The sequence below is a fragment of the Saccostrea echinata genome, unplaced genomic scaffold (genome assembly GCF_033153115.1).
Source record: "Saccostrea echinata isolate AGI-Se365-2 ecotype Australia unplaced genomic scaffold, CSIRO_AGI_Sech_v1 ptg000054l, whole genome shotgun sequence".
Classification (NCBI taxonomy): domain Eukaryota; kingdom Metazoa; phylum Mollusca; class Bivalvia; order Ostreida; family Ostreidae; genus Saccostrea; species Saccostrea echinata.
In genome coordinates, this window is record NW_026889803.1 from 25,433,357 (window position 1) to 25,460,453 (window position 27,097).

Here is a 27,097-nt window from a genome sequence, read left to right on the forward strand (position 1 = left end):
TCATGGACTAGATAAAGTCTATATTTGAGGAATATAGCGAGATTTCAGATTGTCCCTTTGATGGTATTTATTTGATATTTAGTTAATTTTTCTCAGTTCTATCTCTATAGAGAGAAAGTCAGGTAAAGGTCAGTGAATTCCAGTCCTATCCTAAGAAGTATTTCATTTATCATTCAGACACCCGTTTACAAAACTTTTTAACCTCGGCGCGAAAACGTGTATCAAAATACCCGTATATCAAAGCATTGCACGCGTGATGCAAGGCATGGAGACGGTAAGCTACCTCCACAACACTTCTCCAAAAATCTGGAAAACTTATCCAAAATTGGGAGTCCAGTGACTCGAACATAAGCAGAGTAGCTCTAGGAACATAACTGACCATTGCCACCATTGTCATTATAAGGAACATCCACGTGAACCGATCAATTCTTTTTCGGAGATGGCGATAATGCTGCAGAGATTTTGTTTTACCTCGGATGTCTCTCATTTTGTCCAGGTCAAAGGAATTCCCTGTAGGGTATTCTGGCAAAGTGGACATCTCCGATCCAACGAATCTTTTCTTATTGTTTCCTCGTCTGTCCAGTGTCCAATCGGAGTATTCTGAAATATCATCAGCTTGACCATTTTTCAAAGTCACGTTTTCTCGTTCGTTCAGCGATTCCACATCGAAGCTGGATTCGAGATTAATTCTTCCCATTCTGCGTTTGGCGCTCAATTTTCGTCTATTCTTTAAACGCGTTTGCCTGTAAATAGTTTTTCCTATGGAACAATAGATTATCATTAAAAGAAGAATGTTAATAAACACGAGGGATGCAATAGTAACGCTGTATATGACAGGTTCGTTGTTCAGCCACTTGCTCTGTCCACGTGAACAAATGTACCCAGTGACGTTATACATGCGACTTTCTATTGGAGCCATGTCGTAAAATAATGTAAATGGAAATGCGATGATAGCTGATATAAATAACGCCACTGCCAAATACAATCGTCTGATTTTCAGATCCATCTGTTTTCCGTGTGGTCTACAAATTTTAAGATATCTTTGAATAGCAATGGCAATCAAAATGAATGCTGAAAAAGATGCGATGCCTGAGGTTCCAAACCAATACAATTTACAAGGAATGAACAGACTGTCGTTGTCGTGAACATAGGGAAAATACTGCAACCAGGCTCCCAAGCAATTTAATGTTAATCCTAGGAGATCAACAAAGGAAAGGAATGGAATGAAATAGCGATCATCTCTAGAACTCTTCATCCGAAACAAGACGACTATGACAACTGTTGGGTTGGCAACAGTTCCCACCACGAAACACAGCGCTAGAAACGCTGTTGCTGGGATAAAAACGAGGGCCATATGCCCGTTCCATTCCTGAAGTTGGGATTCCTCAGTGTCATTATAGAACATCTGAAATATATTTGAAATCATGGTCTAATTTAACGACGAAGTATTGTCGATTTTTTTTGTTCTGGCATCAAACACCTCATTTTAATTGACTTAGGTTTCACCAATCAGTAAAGTGCGTATCCAAAATTAAATAGAGGAATATCTTACCTAACTTAAAAAATACTTATGATTATCCAAAATTAAATTGAGGAATATCTTTTTTAAAAAAAATTCTTTCAATCGGTAACTGCAAGTAAGATGATAGCTGTGCACGCTAAATAATGACGATTCTAGTATGTTATGTATGACATGCAAAGTAGAAGTATTAGATTTACAACTGGTGTACATTTTATATAATGCTAATCATTGCTGTTGGAGGAAAGCCTCATTGTATGTCCTTCTTTTAAAAAATAGCTTCTAAGTGTTTTCAACATTATCCATAATTTAACAACAAAGTATCTGAATAGATTAAAGTACTATAATGTAAAATAAAATGACAAAATGAATAAGAAGGCTATCATACCATCATTGTTATATATCCTCAGAAACTTTTACTAAGCTGAATATTTCTCCCATACTACATGTATATATAAACTGCTTGTGAGAATCGACAAAGTGTTAATTTTGATAATTTCCTCGATTGCATTCATATTTTCCATGAGAGAACATAAGGCTATAGTGCATAATGCGGAAATTTCCTTTCAACAACATCACTTGGTGCTGTATGTGAAGCTTTTGGTGTTGCAGTCCAATAGAACTGATAATAGGTATAGGTTGCCCATAAAGCGCAGCAGTTTAAGTAAATAAAGATGATCATGGGTTTGAATATCAATGCCGGACACGGAAGTCGATCTTTTGGATAGTATACAGTAGAACAGAGTCATTTATTGCATCTGATTATTTCACGGGTCCATATTTCAGTACCTGCACGTACAAGAGAGGGAAATACTTCTGAAGCAAGGAACGTACACAAAAATGGCAACATTCTACTTTGGTCATTGTGTGCAATAAACATTTTTTCCCTCTCAATGTTTGAAGGCTGCATGTTTATTTTTTCTTTTAATTAAAAAATACGTAAGTAATAAATGTTTATTTCTCAGTAAATGTCAATAACTTATGTATTTTCTATTTAATCCAATTAACGAATTTGTTATAAATCACGAGTGTGGGATCTGTATATCATAATAATTATGAAAAAAAAAATATGGTACCTGGCTTGGACTTGTGGAGTTAAAATGAATCAGACTAAAAATTATAATTAAAAAAAAAAAGAACGGAAAAAAAAACAAGGAAGTTATTGAAACACAGGCCTAATTCATTGGTAATGTCGGTTTAAAAATTAGCAAATTCTAAATCAGTAAAAAAAAAAAATCACGTCGTGTAGATTGTTTCTAAATGAGAGAACTACTTAACCGTACAAAAAAATTCATTTGATTTGTTCTTAATCCCATTTCAAGTTAGTGCACTTGCGACAGCTTAGGTTTTAAAGCACACGCTCTTTACATTGTCCTGATAAACGTCTATTCGTCCTTTAGAATCATATTTTTTTTATCAGAAGAGAAAGAAATTTGATATTCAGCATATGTATTGCTTGGCGTAAAGCACTAGGATACTGACCTCATTATCCAATTTCATCTTTGGTTATTTCATGATGAAAGTAACGCTATAGGGGTAGGGCTGTAATATACTGGAAGGAAGATTAAAAAAACATCAAGGTTTATAACTTGGAACTTAACCTCTTACCTAACGTTAAAAAAGGTTATCTCCTGTTCTCTGAATACAAAAGACGTGCCTTTGATTTTTGTGTCCCTTAATCGAAGATTTGGGGGATATATTTTGCTCTGTCCGTTGTCGCATAATATTTGGTCCTCCTCGTTTAAAGGTCCGGGGGGACCTAATACGATAACATATAAGGTCCGGCCTGCCTCTATAATAAAAGGTCCGCCATCGGTTTAATATGCAGATTTTTCTCCTTTATTGATTCGAAATTAATTTGCTTTATTAATCTTTTTAAATTATTTAAGGTATAGTTGTTATAAAAGTGTCCCTCCCAGCAAAATGGAGTTCCAGGGACCTACATGTATGTACATTGTATATATACTAAAAGGATCAAGTCTTGCGATATCTCGCTAGTTGCTGGATTTCGTTAGCCAATTTTAATTAATTATATTTCTAATACTATGATATATTTCAGTACAAAACCTCAAATTATCTATCAAAAAATTATTCAAAATTTGATGTTAGCACTGATTAACTGTTTGCTCCTTATCGTAGTACATACCTCCCAGGTAGTGCACAAAACAAAAAATATAAAGATGCAAAGATCTGTTATCGAGTTACCTTATGGGAAAATCATGTACGACATGTGTCTTTTATAGTTTAAGTGATATCAATATTATCATTGCAAAATAAAAAAAAAATACATATATATAATACGCATACCTTCACTGGCACATTGTTCAGTATATGGTGTTCGTAAGTCCAACAATGATCATTTCATTACAGTCTATTTCCTAACAACGTTCGACTTCCACTTCCCAAAAAGAATTTTCATATCTTTCGAAAGATATTTCATTATATCATTAATAATAATTATGCATAATTCTTACGATTCATATTGTACCTAACTATAAAATAATTGGAGGGTCACTTTGACAGGGACTTGTGTTACGGTGTACTAGCCTATCCCGTTGTTGTTAAAACAACATGTCTGTGCTTTGGGGGGTAGGCCTATTGTCTCACCTGACGAAACTTGAAGTCGCATATCCCCCGTGTTTTTATAACCATCGTTTCTTATCCAGTTAAAGACTAACGATTATTTCATTCTACTTGATATTACCCCGGGGTTAACACTGGTTAAGGAAGATGTGCATTAATTGGCAAAATCAAACCAAAGTCAATCGAGTTGAACATTTTAAGCAATAAAATACCCCCTCCCCCCAAAAAAGGAAAAGATTATAAATGGTGTTGTTGTATTTTTGGTGGGTGGGGTATAGCAAAATTATGCTGATACATGTCAAATAGTTTAAAAAGTACTGATGTTGTAGACTTTCCTCCCGCATTAATATTTTTTCCCGGAAAAACGAGCTTGGGTTTAGAGACCCCTCCCCTTTTGGAAAATGAGCCCAGCATAGGATTTTATTTCCGGGATTTTTTTTTTAAATATTGTTTATTTCATTCCCTACAAAATTGTTAGGTAATATCCGAAACAACATATGTGCAATGTATAGCATTTATGAAAATCGAACTTCAAAAATTCTGTCATGACTACATGAGACCGATTGTATTATTTCCTCCATGGTTACCACGGAGAACGACTGAGGACTTCGAAAAGGATAATTTAAGGAGATTGGCAAAGTTCCTAGCTTTCGTAAAGAATTTTTCAAAAACTCTTGAGCAGCACTCGGCACACCTCGGCCGATTCGTACCTCATCAAGGTGAAGGAATCAGCCGAGGTTTGCCGAATGTCTTGAGCAGGTGTAGTGGTACTAAACAATACACTTTATTGGTTTTCACCGCGTAGAAAATTCTACACGGGAGATCACTCTCAATCAAGCTCCAGACAGCTCAGTATTACTCCATATCATTATTCGTAGGGAAAGAAGTCCCGGAGAGTATGGAGTATGACTCTCAGTCATACTCCATACAGTGTCAGTTCTCCGGGACTACTTGGTATGGAGTTGTAGCGTAACGTAATACTGAGCTGTCTGCAGCTTGGACTCTCATGATGGAAAACCCCATCAATTACCTTTTTTCTTCGGATAACCGTGAGTTGCCACTTTCCATAAATGAATAAAATAAATATTCATAAATAATCAGCGTTTTATAAAAGAAATATATTTTTGATTTAAAATTAGACTGAAACGCTTCTAGTCGACATCACGAAAATGTACATATCATATAGCTTGAAATGGGAAATATGACGCACGCTTGACAACGTCCCCAGAAACAATCAGTCAGTATATTTCTGGGTGCATTTGTGTGTGGGGGGGGGGGGATTATAGCACAAATTAATGTAGAAAATAGAAATTCCTTGATACGCAAAAAAAAGGAAGAGGATCAACTGATGTTCCCTCCCCCTTCCCCCGTTCATACAGACGTGAGATACATAAATGACTTGTATATAGAACTGGACATTCAACTTTGCCCAAAATGCTTCATGTCGGTAATAAAAGAAAATATTTTACAATAATGATTTCAAATTTTAATCTGTCATGCAATACAGCCTGCTAGATTATCCCACAGTCTGTCTATTATACTCACAGTAAAATGTGTAATTTCTTTTTCTTTCTTTTTCTTTTGGCAAAAAAAAAAAAAAAAAAAAAAAAAATACAAAAATGAAATATTATTTCATATGTAGTTCATTATGACGAGGAAGAGTGATATTTTTATAAGAAAGAATTAAATCCAAACCATGATTATACTTTAAATCTGATGTATATGTTTTCAATATTGAATTACCTGTTTTAAGCTTTAACATTACATGTATTTTGTTTGTGCAGTAAATACAGATCGAATACAACATTAGGCTATATATTACCCTATCCACAAATAAAGGGCAAAATATTATTATAAACTGAAAACAAGTTAATTGTTAAAACTAAAGGGAAGCATATACATATTTTTATTTTTTATCGGTCTTAGTATTAAACTCTACATGCACTTGGAATAAGAAATTTCTTTAAATATTGTAATAAAAATAGACTATATATAATTATATAATTATATCACAATTTTGATGTGTACGCATGAATATCATAATAGTATTATAATTTCTTCTTCAGCATAATTTATTAAAATAGAGAATTCATATCTATTGATTTAAAGCAAACAGATGACCATTACATTGTCATTGCTATCTGCCGCGGGCTCTACCAGCAGGTACCTGTCAGGTATACGAATACTTCACACCCCCATTGTTTTATTGCCTATACACAGCGGCAGATTTCACACCTTTAATCATCCTAATTTACACAAAGCAAATGCTGGGGAAAAACAAACACAAGCCCAATAAATGCGACATTTTTTTTTAAATCATTGCCCTAAACGGTATTGCTAAAAGCACACTAAGCATGGAGTAGCAATTCCTGCCCTAAGAGATATATTGTACAAAAAAATAAACACAACAGCTAGGGCAAATCCTTAATCTTTCTTCATATGATGTAAACAAACTCTCTTTAATTTTATGTGTTTAAGTCAAGATTAAAACATTTTGCACCACCCGGACCTTTAAACTTAGGCGGACCTTTTCTTATACGGGCCGGACCTTTTCTTATAAAAGGCGGACCTTATATGTTATCGTATTAGGTCCCCCCGGACCTTTAAACGAGGCGGACCAAATATTATGCGACACCGTCCGCCTGTCAAAAACTATAACCTTGCCCATAACGTTTGATTGGTTGAAGCTATGGTTTTCGTATTTTCATGTGTATTCCTTGAGAAAAGACCTTTTTGGTGTACCAACATATTTGACCTTTAGGAGTTTAACCCACTTTTGCAAATTTTAACCTTGGGCATAACTTTTTAAGGGTTGGTGCTAGGGCTTTCATACTTCAAATGTGTATCCGTGTATAGACCTTTCCTTCGGTACATATATTTCTTTTACCTTTCGACCCAAACCTAGGAGTTTGATACACTTTAAAAAACTTTAACCTTGAATGATTGGAGCTAAGAGTCCTTTAAAAAATTTAGAATTTTTCAATTTAAATATGTATATGAAAATTAATTGTCAAATACAAAAAACTGAAAAAATCTAAATTTCGTAGGACATAATTATAAGGCTTTCATAAAATACAAGTGTATTCCTTGTGACAAGACCTTCCCTTGGGTTTCAACAATTTTGACCCTTTGACCTTGGAATTTGACATAATTTTGAAAATCTTTAACCATGGCCATAACATTTGAACTGTTAAAGCTAGTGCTTCCATATTTCACAGACCACTTGTGTATTCCTTGTTACAAGACCTTCCCTTGGATACCAACATTTTTTTACCCTTTGACCTTGATCTTTGAGTTTTATCTACTTTTGAAAAACTGCAATCTTGGCCATAACTTTTGAACAGTTGTTGCTAAAGCTTTCATATTTAACATGTGCTATTTCTGTGCAATACCTTTCCTTTGGTATCAACAAAGTTGACCTATCGTCCTTGACCTTTGAGTTTGATCTACTTTTAAATAAACTTAAGCTTGGCCATAACATAAGAATGCTTGATGCTAGGGCATTCAAATTTCAAAAGTTTTTTTTTACTTGTGACAAGACCTTTCTTTGGGTACCAACATTTTTGTTCTCTTGTCCTTGGTGTTTGACTTGCATTTGAAAAACTTTAACATTCGCCATGAGCTGCCATACGGGGGCATCAGTGTTTCACAAACACATCTTGTTTTAAAATGCAAAGGTATATGACTGTGAAATTTCCGTTATACTTTTATAGTCGAAAAATGGGCATAGGCATATCTGCCTTAGCCCCCCCCCCCTCTCCATTTCTCTGCCACTTCACCTAAAGCTGGTAACATCTCTATATGAGTGAAAATTCACAAATACGATGTAAATGTAAAACAAACAAATTGTAACCAAGTTTCTGTGTAAAACTCTACCCCCCAACAAAGTGTTGCCCTACATATCCTAGACCACAGGTCCAGGGGTCCATGATGTAAACATGCAAACTTGAATCTTCACAATATTATATATGTGATTATAAGATATTTACTAAATATAAAAATTGTTTCCTCTTCCTATAAAATATACATACAAATTAAACCTGTTCTTTCAGAGTTTCCCCACACACAATTTTGTCCCAAAAACTTCATTTACAAGGAAATGTTTATTCTAATGACCACTTTGCAAAAAAAAGTGACATTACATCATTTATTTTGTGTACTTTATTTTTGAAAATACTACATGTGCAACACCTGATATAAGTGAATTATTTGCAAATTCTAGGATGAGTTGAATAAGAGGGTAATTTGGCCCTGCTTGATGTTCATCCATAATTTGCTTTTTACTTGCATAATTATGTTCAAGGGCCAAGGACGATTCACTATATCCAATGACTGGAGTGCCAAATCCCTGCCAATGTAAAATAAAAGCTGTCATAAAAACAGGAAATATGTGATTCACAATATCACTGGATGGTGGTAAATTGTCAATGCACCTGATGTGCTCCTGCTTAAAATTGTCCACTCTTCTAGAAATCACATGAGAACAATTATGAAATTCATTTCCTAACCATGTCCCTAAAGCAGTCAAAAACTTCAGCTTGTTTTTTGATATTTGGAGATCACTTTCTGGTTCATCCACTCTAAATTCAGAATCTTTCATTTTATCAAAACAAAACTTTAGGAAATCTAAGTCAAAGCCAAAATCCTCATCTGGGGACTTGACATGAAAGTCAAGAAGTTTTAAGATGGTTAGACACTTTTCTAAGTGCGCCCCAGTGGGAAGATGAGTGTGCAGAACTTCTTGAATTAAATGCTGCATCTTATCCCAAGATAAAAGTGTTGAACAAGCAGTATCTTCTTCGATCATCATTGTAGAATTTTCATTGATCACATCTGCAGAATGTTCAACATATTCATTCACCATACCACAAAACTGACATTTCAGCATCCTGGTACAAAGATTAGGTTGTCTATTCTTTTTAATGTTCTGGAAGTCAAAATTACTGTAACTCAGCTCTTTTGAACAACTTTTATGTATACTTCTTTCATTTTTTGCATTACATGAACCAGAACTGTTGTGTTCAGTTTTAGAGCAAGCACAACATGATTTATCTAATGCCATCTCAATATCTGCATCACAAATTTTACAGCTTATATTTTTTAAGCATAGTATGCATGTTTCCTTTTCATCCTCAACTTCCTTTTCAGAATGATCTATAAGGAAGTATTTTTGACTACAAAGTTTTTTATTATTCTTTGACCCAATCATATTTTCAGAATTGTTCACATTGCAAGTTCTGCGAATCAGTTTTTGAGAACATTTGTCACAAAATTCACCATGAATTTCCTTTCTCTTTTGATTCTTTTCACTTTTATTTCTTCTGAAGTCCAGATTACCTGCTTTCTCACTTGTATTTTCCATCATTTTTTCATTAAAAACAGAACAGTCTCCTGCACTTTGCTGATCATAAAGCCCTTCAGAGTTCAAGATCTTCACTTGTTGGTTTATTTTTTCTTGTGCTGAAGTGCAACTATTTTCAGTGACTTTGTCTGATGAAAACGAGCCTTCACCTGAATGGTTTTCATCTTGATCCATTGTATCTATGTGTTTCAATTTAAAAGGTTTCATGATTTTTTCCATCAGAGATTCCTCTAATGTCACATCTATACTATCAAAGGGCAGAGGTTCTTCCTCATAGAATTTCATCCATAGGTTCTGGAATAAATAAGGAGGACATCAGAAATACTGTTTAAAATAATATTCTATTCAAAAGCAAAGAGTGTTACAGAAAAAACTCTGTCCTAGCTAAGTCAGGACCTGAAGATTTACTTCAATATATCAGTAATTTCTTATATAAGCATCCAGATTACAGATTTGTTACACTACATTTAGCAAATTCACAATTGAATTTTTCTTTCTAATGATTATTGGATATGATCTTAGATATCTAAAATATTTCAAATTGATTTTTACTACACAGTACTAGAACCCTAAATAATTAATCACAATACAGTAAGAACTATCTAATCCAACACCTGTGCAATCTATTTCAGGGTTCTCCACATTTGAGATACAGGATAATTAACTCTCAAGATAATTGACTCTCCATTGTCACGCTTCACAGCATAGTCGCCGATCAACTACCGTGTTTGTTTAGCACAGTCCGCTTTCTCTCGAGGTATGCGAGGTGCATGGCAGTCGTAGTATAAACACAATTAACTACTCAGGTCATTAAAAAGTAGGTGTCAAAACTGAAATGCAATCAAAATTTAATCATGGCGGCCGCCGATTTTAACCATGGCGCAGCTCGTTTAACCATGGCGGGCCGCCATGGTAAAACCCCTTGTGGAGAACCCTGCTTTTTCACTGGAAATTCCAACCTTTTATTCATTTCCACATTAACATGTGCAATCTGTTACCCTGTCTATTCTAACACAATATTTGTGTCCGACTGCATGTTGGTTCTTCTTGAGCGGTTCTCAAAAAAGAAAACTTATCAAATAAATATTTCTGAATTATCTCTACCTGAAAAATGACCTAGGACTTTGAACAAATCTGAATCCCACTCACAATGTGCAAAGCTTTGCAAGAAACAAAATTATCTACAGTCAGCACCATATGATAACATGTTCATCTGACAACAGGCATTAATTAAGAACAAGAGGTCCATATATCACAACACTCACCCGAGGCACAAATACTGTCAATGTGTTATATATGGCACGCCAAATTCACAAAAATGAGCTAATCATAGTTTCACAGTTGATAAACTAGGTTTATCGACTGTAAACTATAGTTTACAGACCGTAAACCATAGTTAACGATGATAATCTATATTTCACATATGTAAACTATAGTTTACACGTAAATCTATGTTTCACAAGCGTAAACTATAATTAACACGGAAGACAACCATTTGCTACTGCAAAATATAGTTTATCTGATAAATATAGTTTCACGATTTGTAAACTATGATTTACAACTCTAAACTATACTTAACAAATGTAAATTATAGTTTAGGCTTTGTAAAGTATACTTTACAGACATACAAAGCGCCAAATTCACAAAAATGCGATAAACATAGTTTTACACTTGAGAAACACAGTTTAGGAACAGAATCTCTTATTTTGTATCGGAGATGCACAATTTTCTATGGCACGCCAATTTCACAAAAATTAGCGAAACTTAGTTTCACAGTTGATAAACTAGGTTTATCGACTGTAAACTATAGTTTACAAACCGTGAACTATAGTTAACGATTCGTTAACTATAGTTTTCATCTGTAAAACTATATTTAACGGTTGTTAACTATAGTTTACGAATGCTAATCTAAGTTTATCTGTCTGTAATTAAACGTTAACAATAGATTTTGTTGATAAACATAGATTCACATCTGTAAACTATAATTTACAATCGTGAACTATAGTTAAGAGTTGTTAATCATAGTTTCACAAATCGTGAAACTATATTTATCAGATAAACTATGTTTTACATTCGTTAACCATAGATTTCGGTTGTAAACTATAGTTAACTGTCATTTATACTCACAAACTATATTTAACAGATGTAAACTATACTTATCGATCGTAAACTATAGTTTTGAGAGCTAAACTATGATTCACATTTGCCAATCATAGTTTATCGTAATAAACTATAATTCACACTCGTAAACTATAGTTAAGAGTTGTTAAATATAGTTTATGAATCTAAACACCTGTTAACGATAGTTTTCAATTCGAAATTTCGCGGCACCAATCTATCAGTGCGGAGAATATTAAGGACACGTGTTGGGCATTATCTAAAGCAAAGACCGAGTTATATATAATCAATATTACTTTCTCTATTTAAACAGGATTAATTGTATTTGTTTTAAAATGTCGTGTATATATACATTTCCTATGGGGATATTTTTAGAAATATGATAAAATTTTAATTTTTTAAAAGACAGAATATTACGAGATTTTTGCTCAAGCAGAGGAGGGTGAAGCGCGTTTTACAATGTGCCAAGCATTTTCCCGCCACATCTCATCACCAAAACAAAGAAACTGAAAGAGAGGAAATGCAGTGGCGGATATAGATAGGGTTGTGGGGGTTTCAACGTCCTCCTTTGAATTTAAGAGAGAGAGAATGAGAGAGAAGTCCCAAATATTTGTTGTGTTTGTTCCGTGAAAGGCCACTTTTATTTATGTATGAAGAAAATTCGGTTGTTGAAAAATAAATTCCGCGCCTGCAATGTTACATGTACTGTGTTATGTCTTTATTTACAGATGAATATAAGATATACATGTATTTTATTAATGACAGATCACGCATTTCGGTCTCTATTTTTCTCTTTTAAATCAAAAAAATAAAATTTTAATCAATAATTTTCCAGTCATTTTTCTTTTTATTTAATTCCAACTAGATTTGCTTTAAAATAACAGAACATTTACTTATAACGCCAACAAGAAATATACATGCATATATATTTAACAACAATTGTCGTTTCATAGCAAAATCTTATAATGCTGTAACTAGGATTAGCCGATCTATAATTTACAAAAAAAAAAAAAAAAAAAAAAAAAAACTATTGTTAACTATAGTTTTGATCGTAAACTATGGTTTAGAGTCGCGAAATCTAGTTTCACAGAAAATTGTGCATCTCCGATACAAAATAAGAGATTCTGTTCCTAAACTATGTTTCTCAAGTGTAAAACTATGTTTATCGCATTTTTGTGAATTTGGCGCTTTGTATGTCTGTAAAGTATACTTTACAAAGCCTAAACTATAATTTACATTTGTTAAGTATAGTTTAGAGTTGTAAATCATAGTTTACAAATCGTGAAACTATATTTATCATATAAGCTATATTTTGCAGTAGCAAATGATTGTTTTCCGTGTTAATTATAGTTTACGCTTGTGAAACATAGATTATCGTGTAAACTATAGTTTACATATGTGAAATATAGATTATCATCGTTAACTATAGTTTACGGTCTGTAAACTATAGTTTACAGTCGATAAACCTAGTTTATCAACTGTGAAACTATGATTAGCTCATTTTTGTGAATTTGGCGTGCCATAATTTTCTGTGAAACTAGATTTCACGACTCTAAACCATAGTTTACGATCAAAACTATAGTTAACAATAGTTTTTTTTTTTTTTTGTAAATTATAGATCGGCTAATCCTAGATACAGCATTATAAGATTTTGCTATGTAATGACAATTGTTGTTAAATATATATGCATGTATATTTCTTGTTGGCGTTATAAGTAAATGTTCTATTATTTTAAAGCAAATATAGTTGGAAATAAAAAGAAAAATGACTGGAAAATTATTGATTAAAATTTTATTTTTTTGATTTAAAAGAGAAAAATAGAGACCGAAATGCGTGATCTGTCATTAATAAAATACATGTATATCTTATATTCATCTGTAAATAAAGACATAACACAGTACATGTAACATTGCAGGCGCGGAATTTATTTTTCAACAACCGAATTTTCTTCATACATAAATAAAAGTGGCCTTTCACGGAACAAACACAACAAATATTTGGGACTTCTCTCTCATTCTCTCTCTCTCTTAAATTCAAAAGAGGACGTTGAAACCCCCACAACCCTATCTATATCCGCCACTGCAATTCCTCTCTTTCAGTTTCTTTGTTTTGGTGATGAGATGTGGCGGGAAAATGCTTGGCACATTGTAAAACGCGCTTCACCCCCCTCTGCTTGAGCAAAAATCTCGTAATATTCTGTCTTTTAAAAAAATAAAATTTTGTCATATTTCTAAAAATTTCCCCATAGGAAATGTATGTATACACGACATTTTAAAACAAATACAATTAATTCTGTTTAAATAGAGAAAGTAATATTGATTATATATAACTCGGTCTTTGCTTTAGATAATGCCCAACACGTGTCCTTAATATTCTCCGCACTGATAAAACATATACCCCATTATTGCTTCTCGCGATTGGTGCCGCGAAATTTCGAACTGAAAACTATCGTTAACAGTTAACAGGTGTTTAGATTCATAAACTATATTTAACAACTCTTAACTATAGTTTACGAGTGTGAATTATAGTTTATTACGATAAACTATGATTGGCAAATGTGAATCATAGTTTAGCTCTCAAAACTATAGTTTACGATCGATAAGTATAGTTTACGTCTGTTAAATATAGTTTGTGAGTATAAATGACAGTTAACTATAGTTTACAACCGAAATCTATGGTTAACGAATGTAAAACATAGTTTATCTGATAAATATAGTTTCACGATTTGTGAAACTATGATTAACAACTCTTAACTATAGTTCGCGATTGTAAATTAAAGTTTACAGATGTGAATCTATGTTTATCAACAAAATCTATTGTTAACGTTTAATTACAGACAGATAAACTTAGATTAGCATTCGTAAACTATAGTTAACAACCGTTAAATATAATTTTACAGATGAAAACTATAGTTAACGAATCGTTAACTATAGTTCACGGTTTGTAAACTATAGTTTACAGTCGATAAACCTAGTTTATCATCTGTGAAACTAAGTTTCGCTAATTTTTGTGAAATTGGCGTGCCATAGTTATATTAAGTGTGTACAATATTTGGCGGAAATTGATTTTTGAACAAGTTAGCGTAGATGTGATTTGGCGCATTTCTTAATGTTCTTATTTATGAATATATATGCAAAACATTTAGCATTGTTCTTGAATTAGCAGTAGTTTCTTTCCACCAAAGGCGCTAAAAAGAATACACAACCAAACGTAATACGTCTACATTATGCAAATGTAAAGTCCATATTTCATCAAAGAGCTGGGTACGTTAAGACCGATTTACGGCCCTGTAAAATCGGCAAAAATTAAATGCACGATTACATTCTATCAATTGTATCAATTAACTGTTAAGGTTTCCCTGTGTGTGAAATAGGAATAAATTTTTCTCAACTCACGTGCCCTTTCATTTATATAACGTTCAAAACCGGTCTAATATTCCGGAATTCCCCTATTTTGGACGTTTTCCTCCTCTTCAGGTCTATATTTCGATATGGCCGCATCCGAGTATGTATGCGAAACTTTGCAGAAAGAACAAATACACTACGACTTTTAATATTAAAGAGAAAAAATAACCTTACAAAAGTGCGGCCACATCCGTTTTTACAAAAACTTGAAGTAAAAAATGCTGCATTTTTGGATAGACGTCACCTTTTCTACACAAGAAAATCTATATTTTTAAAGAAATTAATTGTTTAATTCTATATCTGAAGGCTTCATTATTTTTTATTGTCTTTTAAATTCAATTCTGCATTTGAAAAAAATTAATTTAATACAATTATTTATGCAAATGAAAACCTTATGAACCTTTCTCAGTGAAATTTACTATGGGATGTTACATGTAAATTAGTGACGCAATGCATTGAAAAAATGACGTCACAAAGAGCAATCATGTTGAAAATATGTACTTGAAACAATTTCTTCAGTCTTCGCAACTATGATAGATATTCAATCAATATTTACAGCGTGAAAAAGTAATTTAACGACATAAGTTGGGATGGGGGGGGGGGGGGGGGGGATTGGAGCTTGACTTACATGTATAGCAGTCACCATTTGAACATTTCTTTTCAAAACTTGTTATCCTTGTCACTGTATTGTTGCAGATTTTTATTTGACAAAATTGATTATGTCAGAAAGGATTCTAGTGTTTTATCGCATAATCAGGAAGTGTTTTATATATGACAAAATACTTCTAAATCTGCCACTGCCGGCCTACATTTACTTATTGAAGGTCAGCAGCTGGGAATGGAAAAGTTCTTACATGTATTTACACTTATTAATTATATATACATTTATCATGCTGATCGGAATATTGACATCAGTGTTTTCAAGTAAAATTGGGTTTAATTTATAATTTACAAGGAATTTTAGATATGTTGACCAAGTTTATAAGGCTTAAAAAACGTATACAGTGGTGTACGCTTTCGGTATTTTCTATGAAAATTTAAGTGAAACGTGATACAATCAAACTTTTTTATTGTCTATAAATAAAGATTATCTGTTCCCATGCAGTTCTGTGAAAAATACAAACACGATCTTGCATTACTTGTGGACACGACACCCCCTTTCCGCTCCATAATCGATGGTTTACCTCGTTATTTTTTTTTTTTCGGAAATTGTTTTCCTAATACATTTTAAGGCATTCCAAGTCTTGAAATGAAAAAAAGAGAGAGAAAAAAAAGATTACTCCTTAGATATTTATCTGTATAAAAAAACGAATGTACATATTAACTACATGTACACTATTGTTAATCTTGAAGTAAGCGAGTATTTTTAAAAGGATTTTATCCAGATTATCCATAAAATAATAGTAATATATTTCATAGGAAATATGTTTAGTATTCCAATAGATGTTCATCGGGGCTGGAGGAGCGTCCTGTCCAATATCACCTCTGTGAAAACGGCGGTGCACATTATCGCTAAATTTTAAAGATTCAACGTCCGTCTGTGATGATAATCCGTTTCAGAAAAAAAACAAAAACAAATTAAAAGTATTATCGTCACTACAAGGACAAATGCACAAGGAAATGCCCCAGAGAGTTAATGTATCCAAAGGAAGTGATAAAATTATCATTGTCACCGAAATAATAATTTATCAAATACATGTATCTTACCTACGGCTGCGTAACATGTAAACATAGGGAGGAGTTCTAAAGAAAATCTTTATCTATTTTAATGCAGTTTTTGTCTTAGTAGATGACGTGATGTATCTTCTTGCAATTCATGTCAACAGTTTGTTAGGTATATTTTTAAAGATTTTTTTTATCAGACACTTACATGAAAAAGAAACATAATCAAGCTAGTGATATAATCCGGGAATGGCAAGGATAACTCTATAAAGAAGCACTGTGACGTGTTTTGCGTATTGTTCCCACAAGTAACAAAATAACATAAGATTTCATATAATTTGATAACTGAACTAGAAATAAAATCTCTATGTAGCTTATAAAAAGGGACGTGAAAGTGAATTTTGATTCTTCTATGTGAGTGTTCTGTTATTCTGCATTTCAATTACTTGTATTTTGTCTCATGTAAATAGAAGGGGGGGGGGGGCTTACTGATAATCAAATTATACATGTACTGTAATGAGTACCAATAAAAATTATATCAAGAATTTGATTTAAAACCAAATACATCCCTTTCCAGTATCATCTGGCTCCCCACTGGACTGTGACCGTTGATCGATCTTTTACTGATCGATATCAATGCAAGTGTCTGCCGTTTCATGCTGCATTGCTTTGAAGACGACATGCGCATATTTTCATAGCTGACGCGGATAAACTCTATATGCAAATCATACATATAATATTATATCCTTTTAGTTTTAGGGAATTATGCCCGTTAGAGTGTACTACAGGCTTCTGAATCCCTTCCCGAGAATTCGTGTGCATTTCCTGTCAAATTCACTACGCAGATTTAGGCATGTGTGAATCAAGTAATGAGTATGTACATGCAAAGCAATGTGTTTGTCTCTAAAATTAAATTATTAGCATTGGCTATCTAAAATATTTTGTTCATCGAAAAATCGCACACCCTTTTTAAGCCTTCGGAGATTCACGGTTTTTATTTGAAGCAAAATTTTTCAAGGTCTGTAACGCAAGTTATGATAAGGCCATTCCAAATTTTTTTTTTTTTTTTTATGTGCAATGTACGCGGACGAATTGGTTTTGAGGTTATGAAATTAAAAACAAACACAAATTAAAATTGACAAATACAAAGCTTTGAAACGCAAACACAAAGTTAACTCAAATTAAAATCAGCAAATACGAATCTCTGAAATGCATTTTACTCTTTTGGGATTGACATCTCTCTTTTTTAAGTGGTGTATTATTTTTTTTTTATTTCAATAAACTAGTAGTTTAACTAAGTTTTATGGCGAGGAGAGGTCTCAATGATAATAAGAAATTCTATAACTGTTCTGAAAATGCTGCGTTTTTCCCCTTTTGGTTTGTGTGTTTTCTCGGATAGGAAGATAGTTAGGATGGACGCTAAACAAAGAAAAAACTTGGAATGGCCTCATCAATCAGGACTCTTATAACTGGTCTCCTCTTGTGGTTTTAACGTAGAAAGTGATTGTGTGTAAGTATATTGTGGATTGTTCCTGGTTAGGGTAAAAAAAAATTAGAAAATACGAAATTAATAGCGCTGCCATTTGTTGGAATGGAAAAGGGGAGTGATGTTGATGGCTTTTTCATTGCCAAAAATCCAATTTTGACAACTTTATATGGGACGTTCCAATTTTCTTTTTAATACTGATTCATGTATCTTTAAAAATTTTAATGTAACTTCATAGACAATGCAGAAAATGATTGAAGAAATCATTAGGACATTTTTACATAAAAAAAATGATAAATCTGATACGAGCACAATTTTAAAAGAAGTACTACCTTGTCTCGTCTGTATGGATGAATCAAGCTTCATTACTTGTCTGATGAAATCGTTTGTAATAAAATTATATTTCCCTTAAATTATTTTACTCCTTCCAGCTATCAAAGATACATTACGATGAATTGAAATAAAAGTTCAAAATTGTTTTCTGGAACATAAGGCAGGTTAAAGTAAATAGTTTCCGGTTCAGAGAATTTACAGATTTCCTTTAACGTAACGATAAAATCAGTAACGCCGTGATGACGTTATCACGTCAAAATTTGTAATTTCTAAAGAAAACTCCCCATTTTTCGAGACTTCTGATGGAAAAACGGTTTGTGATAATTAAAAAAAATAAAATGATTTTGAAAGGACACATCGTAAGCATGTTTGTAAAAAACTGAAATCAAATTTGAAGACAGGGCCGCTCTGTTATACTTAACGTACCCAGTTCTTTAGTTTCTAGTATATTGAAGTCAATTTTACAAATTCAAACCTTGAAACCTTGTTTGTCTTGCACAGTCTTCAAATTCCAGCAAAATTGTTTTTTTTCCCGATTTCAAAAATTTTAATTATATATTTTTTCTTTGTGAGACTTTGATTGAACCACTTACATGTAACCTCTGAGAGCCAAGTTCTGAATAATTTGAAAAACTTTTTATTTATTTATTTATTTTTTGGAAGTATTATTTTATTTATTTATTTTGGTGGTGGTGGTGGTGGGGGGGGGGGGGGGGTAAAATCCCGAGTAAAACTTTTATTCATTGTGGTCATGCCTTGGTCAAAGGGGCAAAGATTTGAACAAATTTGAATCTACACTAAATAAGAATGCTTCCATATAAACTTTATCTCTTGTACATGTAGTCTCGCTGTTTTCTTGAGATAAATATGTTAACATTTTACCCCCTTAATTCCAAGTGAATCAATATTGTGGCCTCACCAATACCGAAGAAGCCAATTTGAACAACTGACAAGGGATAGCCATTCACTTGAAAACAAATTTAAATCCTCTTGATTTGTACCAAAGAGTTGAAATCCTAACAAAGGCTCTGAAGAAGTTTGAGATTAATTATGAAGAGTTAAAAGATGATAGATAGCCAAAATTTAATCAGAAAAATTTATTTGATCTTTTTGTTCAGGTGAACCAAGTGTAATAGAAGAGGAGAAAAATGCAACGGACCAGACCAGGATTCAAACCCAGGCCCCCTGACTGGCCTGAGTCTCCAGTCAGGTGCTCTACCAACTGAGCTATCTGGCCATTGGCAATCAAACTCATCTGACCAACACATTCCTCCCTCCCTAAAGGTCTTTGGGTCTCGAAGACACCAACCCAGGCTCTTTGCTGGCAGGTCTCTCACCTGTCACTTCCAGGGCATGGCACGGCACCAAATGTAACATGAGAGGAGAAAAGCGCAACGGACCAGACTGAGATTAAAACCCGGGCACCATGAATCTCAAGACTGGTGCTCTACCAGTTGAGCTCTCTGGCCACCAGCGATTGAACCCATCTGACTGCCACACTAGTAATATTTAATCCAACACACACACACACACACAAAAAAACCTTTAAAATTTTCAAATTGTAACTTACACTTAAACGTTGCAGACATTCTTTCTGTAAGAGCTTTAAGTGATGGCTGAAAGCTAGGTCAAAGAGACCATGAATAGTAAAGAACCAAAGTGTAGATGTCCTAGCATATCCATCCAATCTGAAACCTGGTAATAAAAAAAAATAAATTATAACAATTTATTTATAAATTGATCAGAATCATTTGTTCTTTAAAGAAGATTCTGAAACTTTAAAATTGGGAATACATGTATCAAAACAGAAATACTTTTTGAAATCGTTGCTTTTTTGGTCTGGTTTTGTTTTGATGAAATGAATATAGTTGTTAAACTTTTCAGAATTGCAACCACTTATCATAACCATTCCCCTTATAACAATACCCATGTGTACTTACCTTTCAAATTGAATTTGGCTGCCATCCCAAGCTTGCCATATTTAGTGCTAATCCTTGACATATTAGGGTTATCAGGCATGAGATCACATGCCAAAAACAATGGTGTACCTTGACTCTGAAAATTGATATCAATTTTTTTTTTTTTTTAAGAAAAGAACAATTTTTTGAAAGCTGTATATTCTAAATTTTAAATAATTATAAAAAGTAAACAAGGTTTGATGCCAGTTGATCTTCACTAAAGTATTACGAGTTTGACCAACTCATCCTAACCTGACATTAGAGCTCTGAAGCCAGGTTACAAGAAAACAGTTGACAATTACTTCATGTTTGTCATTTTGGATGAAGTTTGTTTCTTCGATGCTCAGGAGTTATGTTTTTTAAAAGATACAAAGTACTTTCAATGTAGATGTATTATCAAATTAGCCCCATACACATCTTACAGCTAATTGAGCTCAGGGGACAGAAATTTCACAATTTGGTAAACAGACATTGATGTAACAGCTCATTCCCATCAAGATTTACAGTTTTAAATAGAGAATATTATATACTAAAATCCATATCATATGACATATCAGCCCGAGTGGCACCATATCTGCCCATTGGCTGATGTGCGGCCCGAGGGTTGATACGACATATGATATGGATTTTATTGTGCGGTATCCAATTAATCATATAATTATAATATCTAATACATGTAGTTGATTCACATGAAATCATTCAAGAATTTTTTGTGTCTTTAAATCTTTTTCTTTAAAACTTGCCAATTTTAGGTCATTTTAAAACTAATTAAGTCACAAATTTTGGTACACGAATTGCATTACAATTAATATATATTTCAATAAAATCAAGTTAATTAACTTTTAAACTGTACAAAAACATATTTCTGGTTTGACATGGATTTTGCATGCCCCTCTGATACATGTATGTTATATGAGTTTTCCAACCAATAATTGATATGGAGTATTGTGACATCATCTGTATTGCACAGTGCAGAAATCAGTATATATTTACTAGTAAGTATATGATAAAAATTATTTATAAAACTACATATTTTTTTAAAATCAATCTGAATAAAATCAGATCCTTTGATCTGCTCATATTGATCGCTACACAAGGATCTTCTTGTGTAGAAGGTCCTGGGATCCCCCCCCCCCCCAACAAACCTGCATCTATTAAAAATAGGTAGCAACTGTTCATTTGCCAAGCGCTCCGCACTATTAAAGTGAAAGTTCCAGGTCTTAAGGATGAGACCTTAAAAACTGAGGAAAGAGTTGGAATTTTCACAAACCTTTACTGCTCAACAGCCCCGAGTTGATACCGTAGTTAAAGGGGCATAGACTTACATGTCATTTTGTTTACAAGGAGATGGGTGAACAAAGGGGCCTTACTTGATTATACCAGCATATTTTGCTTGTCGGAGTTCAATATCCACCAGATATGATCAATGTCACTTTTCGACATGACGACTTTTGACACCCTGACCACAAATTGACATTAACTGTGCATCTTTCATATCTCTGAATCTTTTTGGGTATTTAAAAACAAGCTGGATGCACTTTATTTTTCTGTAGCCCGTTTAAACATTCCCTAGGTCTATGCCAGTTTTTCCAGGTGCGAAACTTTATAGAATGTTTGAAAAAAAAACACTCCCCCTTTTTGATGTCATTTTCAGGCCCTTAATTGTTTGGACACTCCATGCAAAATTTTCGATAAATTTCTTTTTAGATATTACAGAATGGGGTAAAAATTGTAAATTTTTATGGAACAAATGTGTCGTGCCACACGCCTGAATTAACAGGATATTATTTTATGACAAATGCTCATATCAAAAGAGTTTTTCTCAGTTACACTCAGGTAGAAAAAAAGTCAGATTTGAGGTTGCGCCGCCTGGACATACCATTGCTTACAAAACCATTAACAATTTATTAAAAAACAAGAGGCCCATGGGCCTTGAATCGCTCTTCTGATTAACTGTACAACCTATCACTTCTATTTAAAGCCTCGAAGTATCCTGTATATTTACATAAACCCTTGAAATTCCAATTCACACTCTGAGAACCCAAGATGATTCTAAGCCAATTAGTACCTGAGAGTTGCTCATGGTGACCTACTTATCACTTGTCATTCTCTGAGGACCCATCAACTAAGTTTGATGATTCTAAGCCAATTAATACCTAAAATATTTGTTAAAATTATAATCATAAAATTTTATAAGTAGGTCAAAGTGACCTACTTTTCAATTGTTTTACTCCAAGGACCCAAGATGCATCAACTGACAAAGTTTGATGATTCTAAGCCAATTAGTACCTGTAATATTTAATTAAAGCCATAAATTTTCAAAAGTAGGTCAAAGTGACCTACTTTTCAGTTGTTGTACTCCGAGGACCCATGACGCATAAACTGACAAAGTTTTATGATTCTAAGCCAATTAGTACCCGAAATATTTTATTAAAGCCATAAATTTTCAAAAGTAGGTCACCGTGACCTACTTTTCAGTTGCTGTACTCCAAGGACCAAAGATACATCGACTGACAAAGTTTGATGATTCTAGCCAATAAGTACCCAAAATATTTAATTACAGCCATAAATTTTCAAAAGTAGGTCACAGTGACCTACTTTTCAGTCAACCTACTCCGAGGACCAAAGATGCATCAACTGACAAATTTTGACGATTCTAAGCCAAATAATTCCTGAAAATATTAAATACAGCCATAAAATTTCAAAAGTAGGTCACCGTGACCTACTTTTCAGTTGTTGTACTCCGAGGACCCAAGATGCATCAACTGACAAAGTTTTATGATTATAAGCCAATTAGTACCCGAAATATTTTATTAAAGCCATAAATTTTCCGAAAGTAGGTCACGGTGACCTACTTTTTAGTCGACCTACTCCGAAGACCCATGACGCATCAACTGATGATTCTAAGCCAATTAGTACCCGAAATATTTAATTAAAGCCATAAATTTTCAAAACTAGGTCACGGTGACCTACTTATTAGTCGATCTACTCTGAAGACCCAAGATGCATCAACTGACAAAGTTTGATGATTCTAAGCCAATTAGTACCAGAAATATTTAATTAACGCCATAAATTTTCAAAAGTAGGTCACTGTGACCTACTTTTTAGTTGACCTTCCCTGAAGACCCAAGATGCATCAACTGACAAAGTTTGATGATTCTAAGCCAATTAGTACCTGAAATATTTAATTATAGTCATATAAATTGAAAAGTAGGTCACGGTGACCTACTTTTTAGTTGACCTTTTTAGAGGACCCAAGATGCATCAACTTACAAAGTTTTATGATCATAGGACTTAAAATGTCCAAATTATGCCTCTAAAATGCTTTGAAATCGAATGCCTGCAAAGTTCAAAAAGTAGGTCACTGTGACCTACTTTTTAATAATTATGTTTTTTGGCCCCAAGATGCATCATCTTACAAGATTTAATGATTCTAAGCCTCCCCGTATTCGAATTAATGACCTTAATTGTTTCAAAAAAGATTAAATTCAAAAAGTAGGTCAAGGTGACCTACTTTTTAGTTGACGTACTTTGAGGACCCAAGATGCATCAACTGACAAAGTTTGATGATCATAGGCCTTAAATTGTTCAAAATATGCCTCTAAATCATTTTGAAAAAGAATGGCTGCAAAATTTAAAAAGTAGGTCACCGTGACCTACTTTTGAGTCAACATGATATGAGGTCCTTAGATGCACCAACTGACAAGATTTGATGATCCTAGTCCTTATAGTAAGCAAAATATCAACATTTTAATAAAATGTAATTTTTGGTCAACTTTGAAGTGACCTTGAGACCACGCCCTTTGCCCCAGGGTAAATCCCCGTGCAAATTTTAATCTACAACATATCCTCATCCTTTTGTGTAAGTTTGGTGATAATCTGCCCAGTGGTTCTTGAGAAGAAGATTTTTTAGCAACCAGTACTTTTGTTTCTATTTTCCTAATTATCTCCCCTTGTTAAAGGGTCACAACCCCAGTTTTAGTATAAACGGGAGCCCTTGGGCCAAGGATACCCTGTGACAAATTTGACAATAATTGGCCAAGGGGTTCTTGAGTTATGGCCCATATTCTAAAAAGTTTACGCACACCGCACAAATGGCCATAGCATTAGCTCTTTGAGCCTTTGGCTCAGAAGAGCTAATAAAACTTATGATTTATGGTTTATTCTATAGATAGAAAAGATGATGCTTACTAAATGTATTAAATTTCATTGATGTACCTAAATCGGTTTTAATTTTAAGGCGCTAGTCCACGAACTTTTTGATAACCCCTCGTATATACAAAATAATATAACAAGAGGCCCATGGGCTACATCGCTCACCTGAGCACCTTGGCTAGGAAAAAGCACAAATCAGTTCAGTATTGAAAAGTTTACATTTGGGAGGGATTTGGATTTTAAACTACCAGAGGATGCTTCCATATTAATATAACAAATGGCTTTGCTGTTCTTCAGCAGAAGATTTTTCCTATATATTCCTTTGTAAAAATTTGATCCCCAGTTGTGGCCCATCCCTATACCCAGGGGTCATCATTTGAAAAAAGTTGAATCTACACTATCTGAGGACACTTCCATATCAAAAAGACTAAACATGGCTTTTCTGTTCTTTAGAAGATTTTTTCCTATATATTCCTTTGCAAAAATTTGATCCCCCAATGTTGCCCCATCCTTATCCCCAGGGGTCATCATTTGAAACAAGTTGAATCTACACTACCTGAGGATGCTTCCTTATCAAAAAGACTAAACATGGCTTTTCTGTTCTTTAGAAGAAGAATTTTCCAGTTTTTTCCCCATATATTCCTCATATCAATATGACTAAACATAGCTTTGCTGTTCTTGAGAAGAAGATTTTTAAAGATTTTTTTTCTATATATTTCTATGTAAAACTTTGATCCACCATTGTGGCTCCACCCTTCTCCCGGGCATCATGATTTGAACAAACTTGAATCTACACTACCTGAGGATGCTTCCATATCAATATGACTAATCATGGCTTTGCTGTTCTTGAGAAGATTTTTTTTTTTATATATTCTTATGTAAAAATTTGATCCCTCATTGTGGCCCCACCCTACCCCCAAAGGCCAACTTTTCTGGCCTAGAGATTCTTGAGAAAAAGATTTTTAAAACATGTCACCAAATTTTCACTATTTCTGAATTATCTCCCCTAGAATGAGGGTTTGAACCTTCATTTAAAAAAACTTGAATCCTCTTTACCCAAGGATGCTTTGTGGCAAGTTTGGTTGAAATTGGTGCAACGGTTCTGGAGAAGAAGTCAAAAATGTGAAAAGTTTACTGACTGACTACAGACAAAATGTGATCAGAAAAACTCACTTGAGCTAAAAGAGATCAGGTAGCAGGGTTCTCCATAAGAGCCAGCAACCCACGATTTCTCGCATCCTTCCTGGGGCAAATTTGATGCCTATATTTGGAATCTATATAGGCATCGAATTTGCCACATGTAAGGGACAAGAAACCGCATGTTGCTGGCTCTTAGAGAACCCTGCTACCTGATCTTTTTTTTAGTAAATAAATTTTTCATCTTTTTTTTGTACATATAGTCTGTATTACTTTTTAGGTTCTATACATCCAGAGTTGTTAGAATTTTCAAATCACTGTCTGACATTTGGTCTGACAATATATATAGTTAAAGATTTTGTCAAACCATATATACTTGTCACTCCAGATACATGTATCTTATTTTGTACAGAAATGCACCAAAATGCCTTTTATTGTTTTCCACAAAATTTCAGCTCACAGTTTTGTTTTCTTACTTATAAACAGTCTTTGTATTGGCAATGTAGCAAAATAATCAGGGGCAATCATACACCAAGAACAATCCTGATCTCGAGTTCTGCATGTAAACTGTGATGGTGTGTAAACTTGAAGCAAGAAAAAAAAAGGTTGAAAGAATGTATTGATTTTTTTCTTCAGATGGATTTATTTTAGTGTAGAAGATATAAACAAGTTCAAAATGTTGTGTTATGTGTTTTATCTTCAATGCAAGTGCATCATTGAATTTTTTATTTTCTCCAGAATCATTTCTGAGCGACTCTGCAATTTTCAGCTACATTGTGGACATAAGACGCATTCTAACTGTGGTGAGGGTCTGTCCAAAGACACAGTTAGATCATTCTAACTAAACATAATGCAGATTCTAAATTGTTTATATCAGTATCTGTCTCTAATTGTTCAAATCATGGCTAGATCAAAGAATCTTATTTTAATCAGATTGAAAAATGAATTGAGTTTTTTTTATTTACATTTTCCAAAGAGTCTGGAATACAAATTACGTTTCCGATAAGAAGGGTCATGAATCTTATGCGGTATGGTCCCAGATGAAGAATATTACATGCAACTTTGGGTTTGTATGTGCTCTTGTCCTCCATGTTGAGTGCTCCTATTTACCCAAATGGACCATCAAAACCCCAAAAGAAGTTCAATACCACATATATATATATATATCATAGAAGTTATTATATAAACTATATATTGTATGTAATCACACATTCAAAATTATACTATTCACTAGGTATATAAGCATTTACGTATCTAGCTCGTGCTTTCAATTTTTTTCTGCTTACATTGGGATGAATGTGAACCCCTCAAAGACCTTTAAATGAAAATTATTTTAAGAAAATTCTTAAGCGTTGTCATTAGAAAATACATGATTAACAA

The 27,097-nt window shown here is 33.6% G+C and overlaps 2 protein-coding genes and 1 long non-coding RNA gene across 3 annotated transcripts; 1 reads left to right on the plus strand and 2 right to left on the minus strand.

The window, feature by feature from the left end:
* LOC133204563 (neuromedin-U receptor 2-like) lies at window positions 1–1,973 on the minus strand. The gene is made up of 2 exons (XM_061340311.1): window positions 1,908–1,973; window positions 1–1,405 (listed from the first exon to the last, which is right to left on the minus strand). The coding sequence occupies exons 1-2, from the start codon at window positions 1,911–1,913 to the stop codon at window positions 170–172; spliced, it is 1,242 nt and encodes a 413-aa protein (XP_061196295.1). The 5' UTR covers window positions 1,914–1,973; the 3' UTR covers window positions 1–169.
* Window positions 1,974–8,248: 6,275 nt separating this feature from the next.
* On the minus strand, window positions 8,249–26,808 carry LOC133205685 (uncharacterized). Its single transcript, XM_061341538.1, has 4 exons — window positions 26,683–26,808; window positions 20,408–20,522; window positions 20,038–20,162; window positions 8,249–9,758 (listed from the first exon to the last, which is right to left on the minus strand). Exons 1-4 carry the CDS (start codon window positions 26,806–26,808, stop codon window positions 8,250–8,252), a joined length of 1,875 nt encoding a protein of 624 aa, XP_061197522.1. The 3' UTR covers window position 8,249.
* LOC133205687 (uncharacterized) lies at window positions 10,747–12,858 on the plus strand. The gene is made up of 3 exons (XR_009723643.1): window positions 10,747–10,838; window positions 11,253–11,528; window positions 12,829–12,858. It is a non-coding gene; the product is annotated as an uncharacterized LOC133205687 (long non-coding RNA).
* Window positions 26,809–27,097: the final 289 nt, after the last annotated feature.

Excerpts from the sequence above, each read along its gene's own strand:
- LOC133205685 (XM_061341538.1), bottom strand. The coding sequence starts at position 26,808 with ATGGAGGACAAGAGCACATACAAACCCAAAGTTGCATGTAATATTCTT. Across the intron at positions 20,523-26,682 it reads TTCCAGACTCTTTGGAAAAT|AGTCAAGGTACACCATTGTT; the intron begins GTAAATAAAAAA and ends ATCAATTTTCAG. Across the intron at positions 20,163-20,407 it reads AGCCAAATTCAATTTGAAAG|GTTTCAGATTGGATGGATAT; the intron begins GTAAGTACACAT and ends TTTTATTACCAG.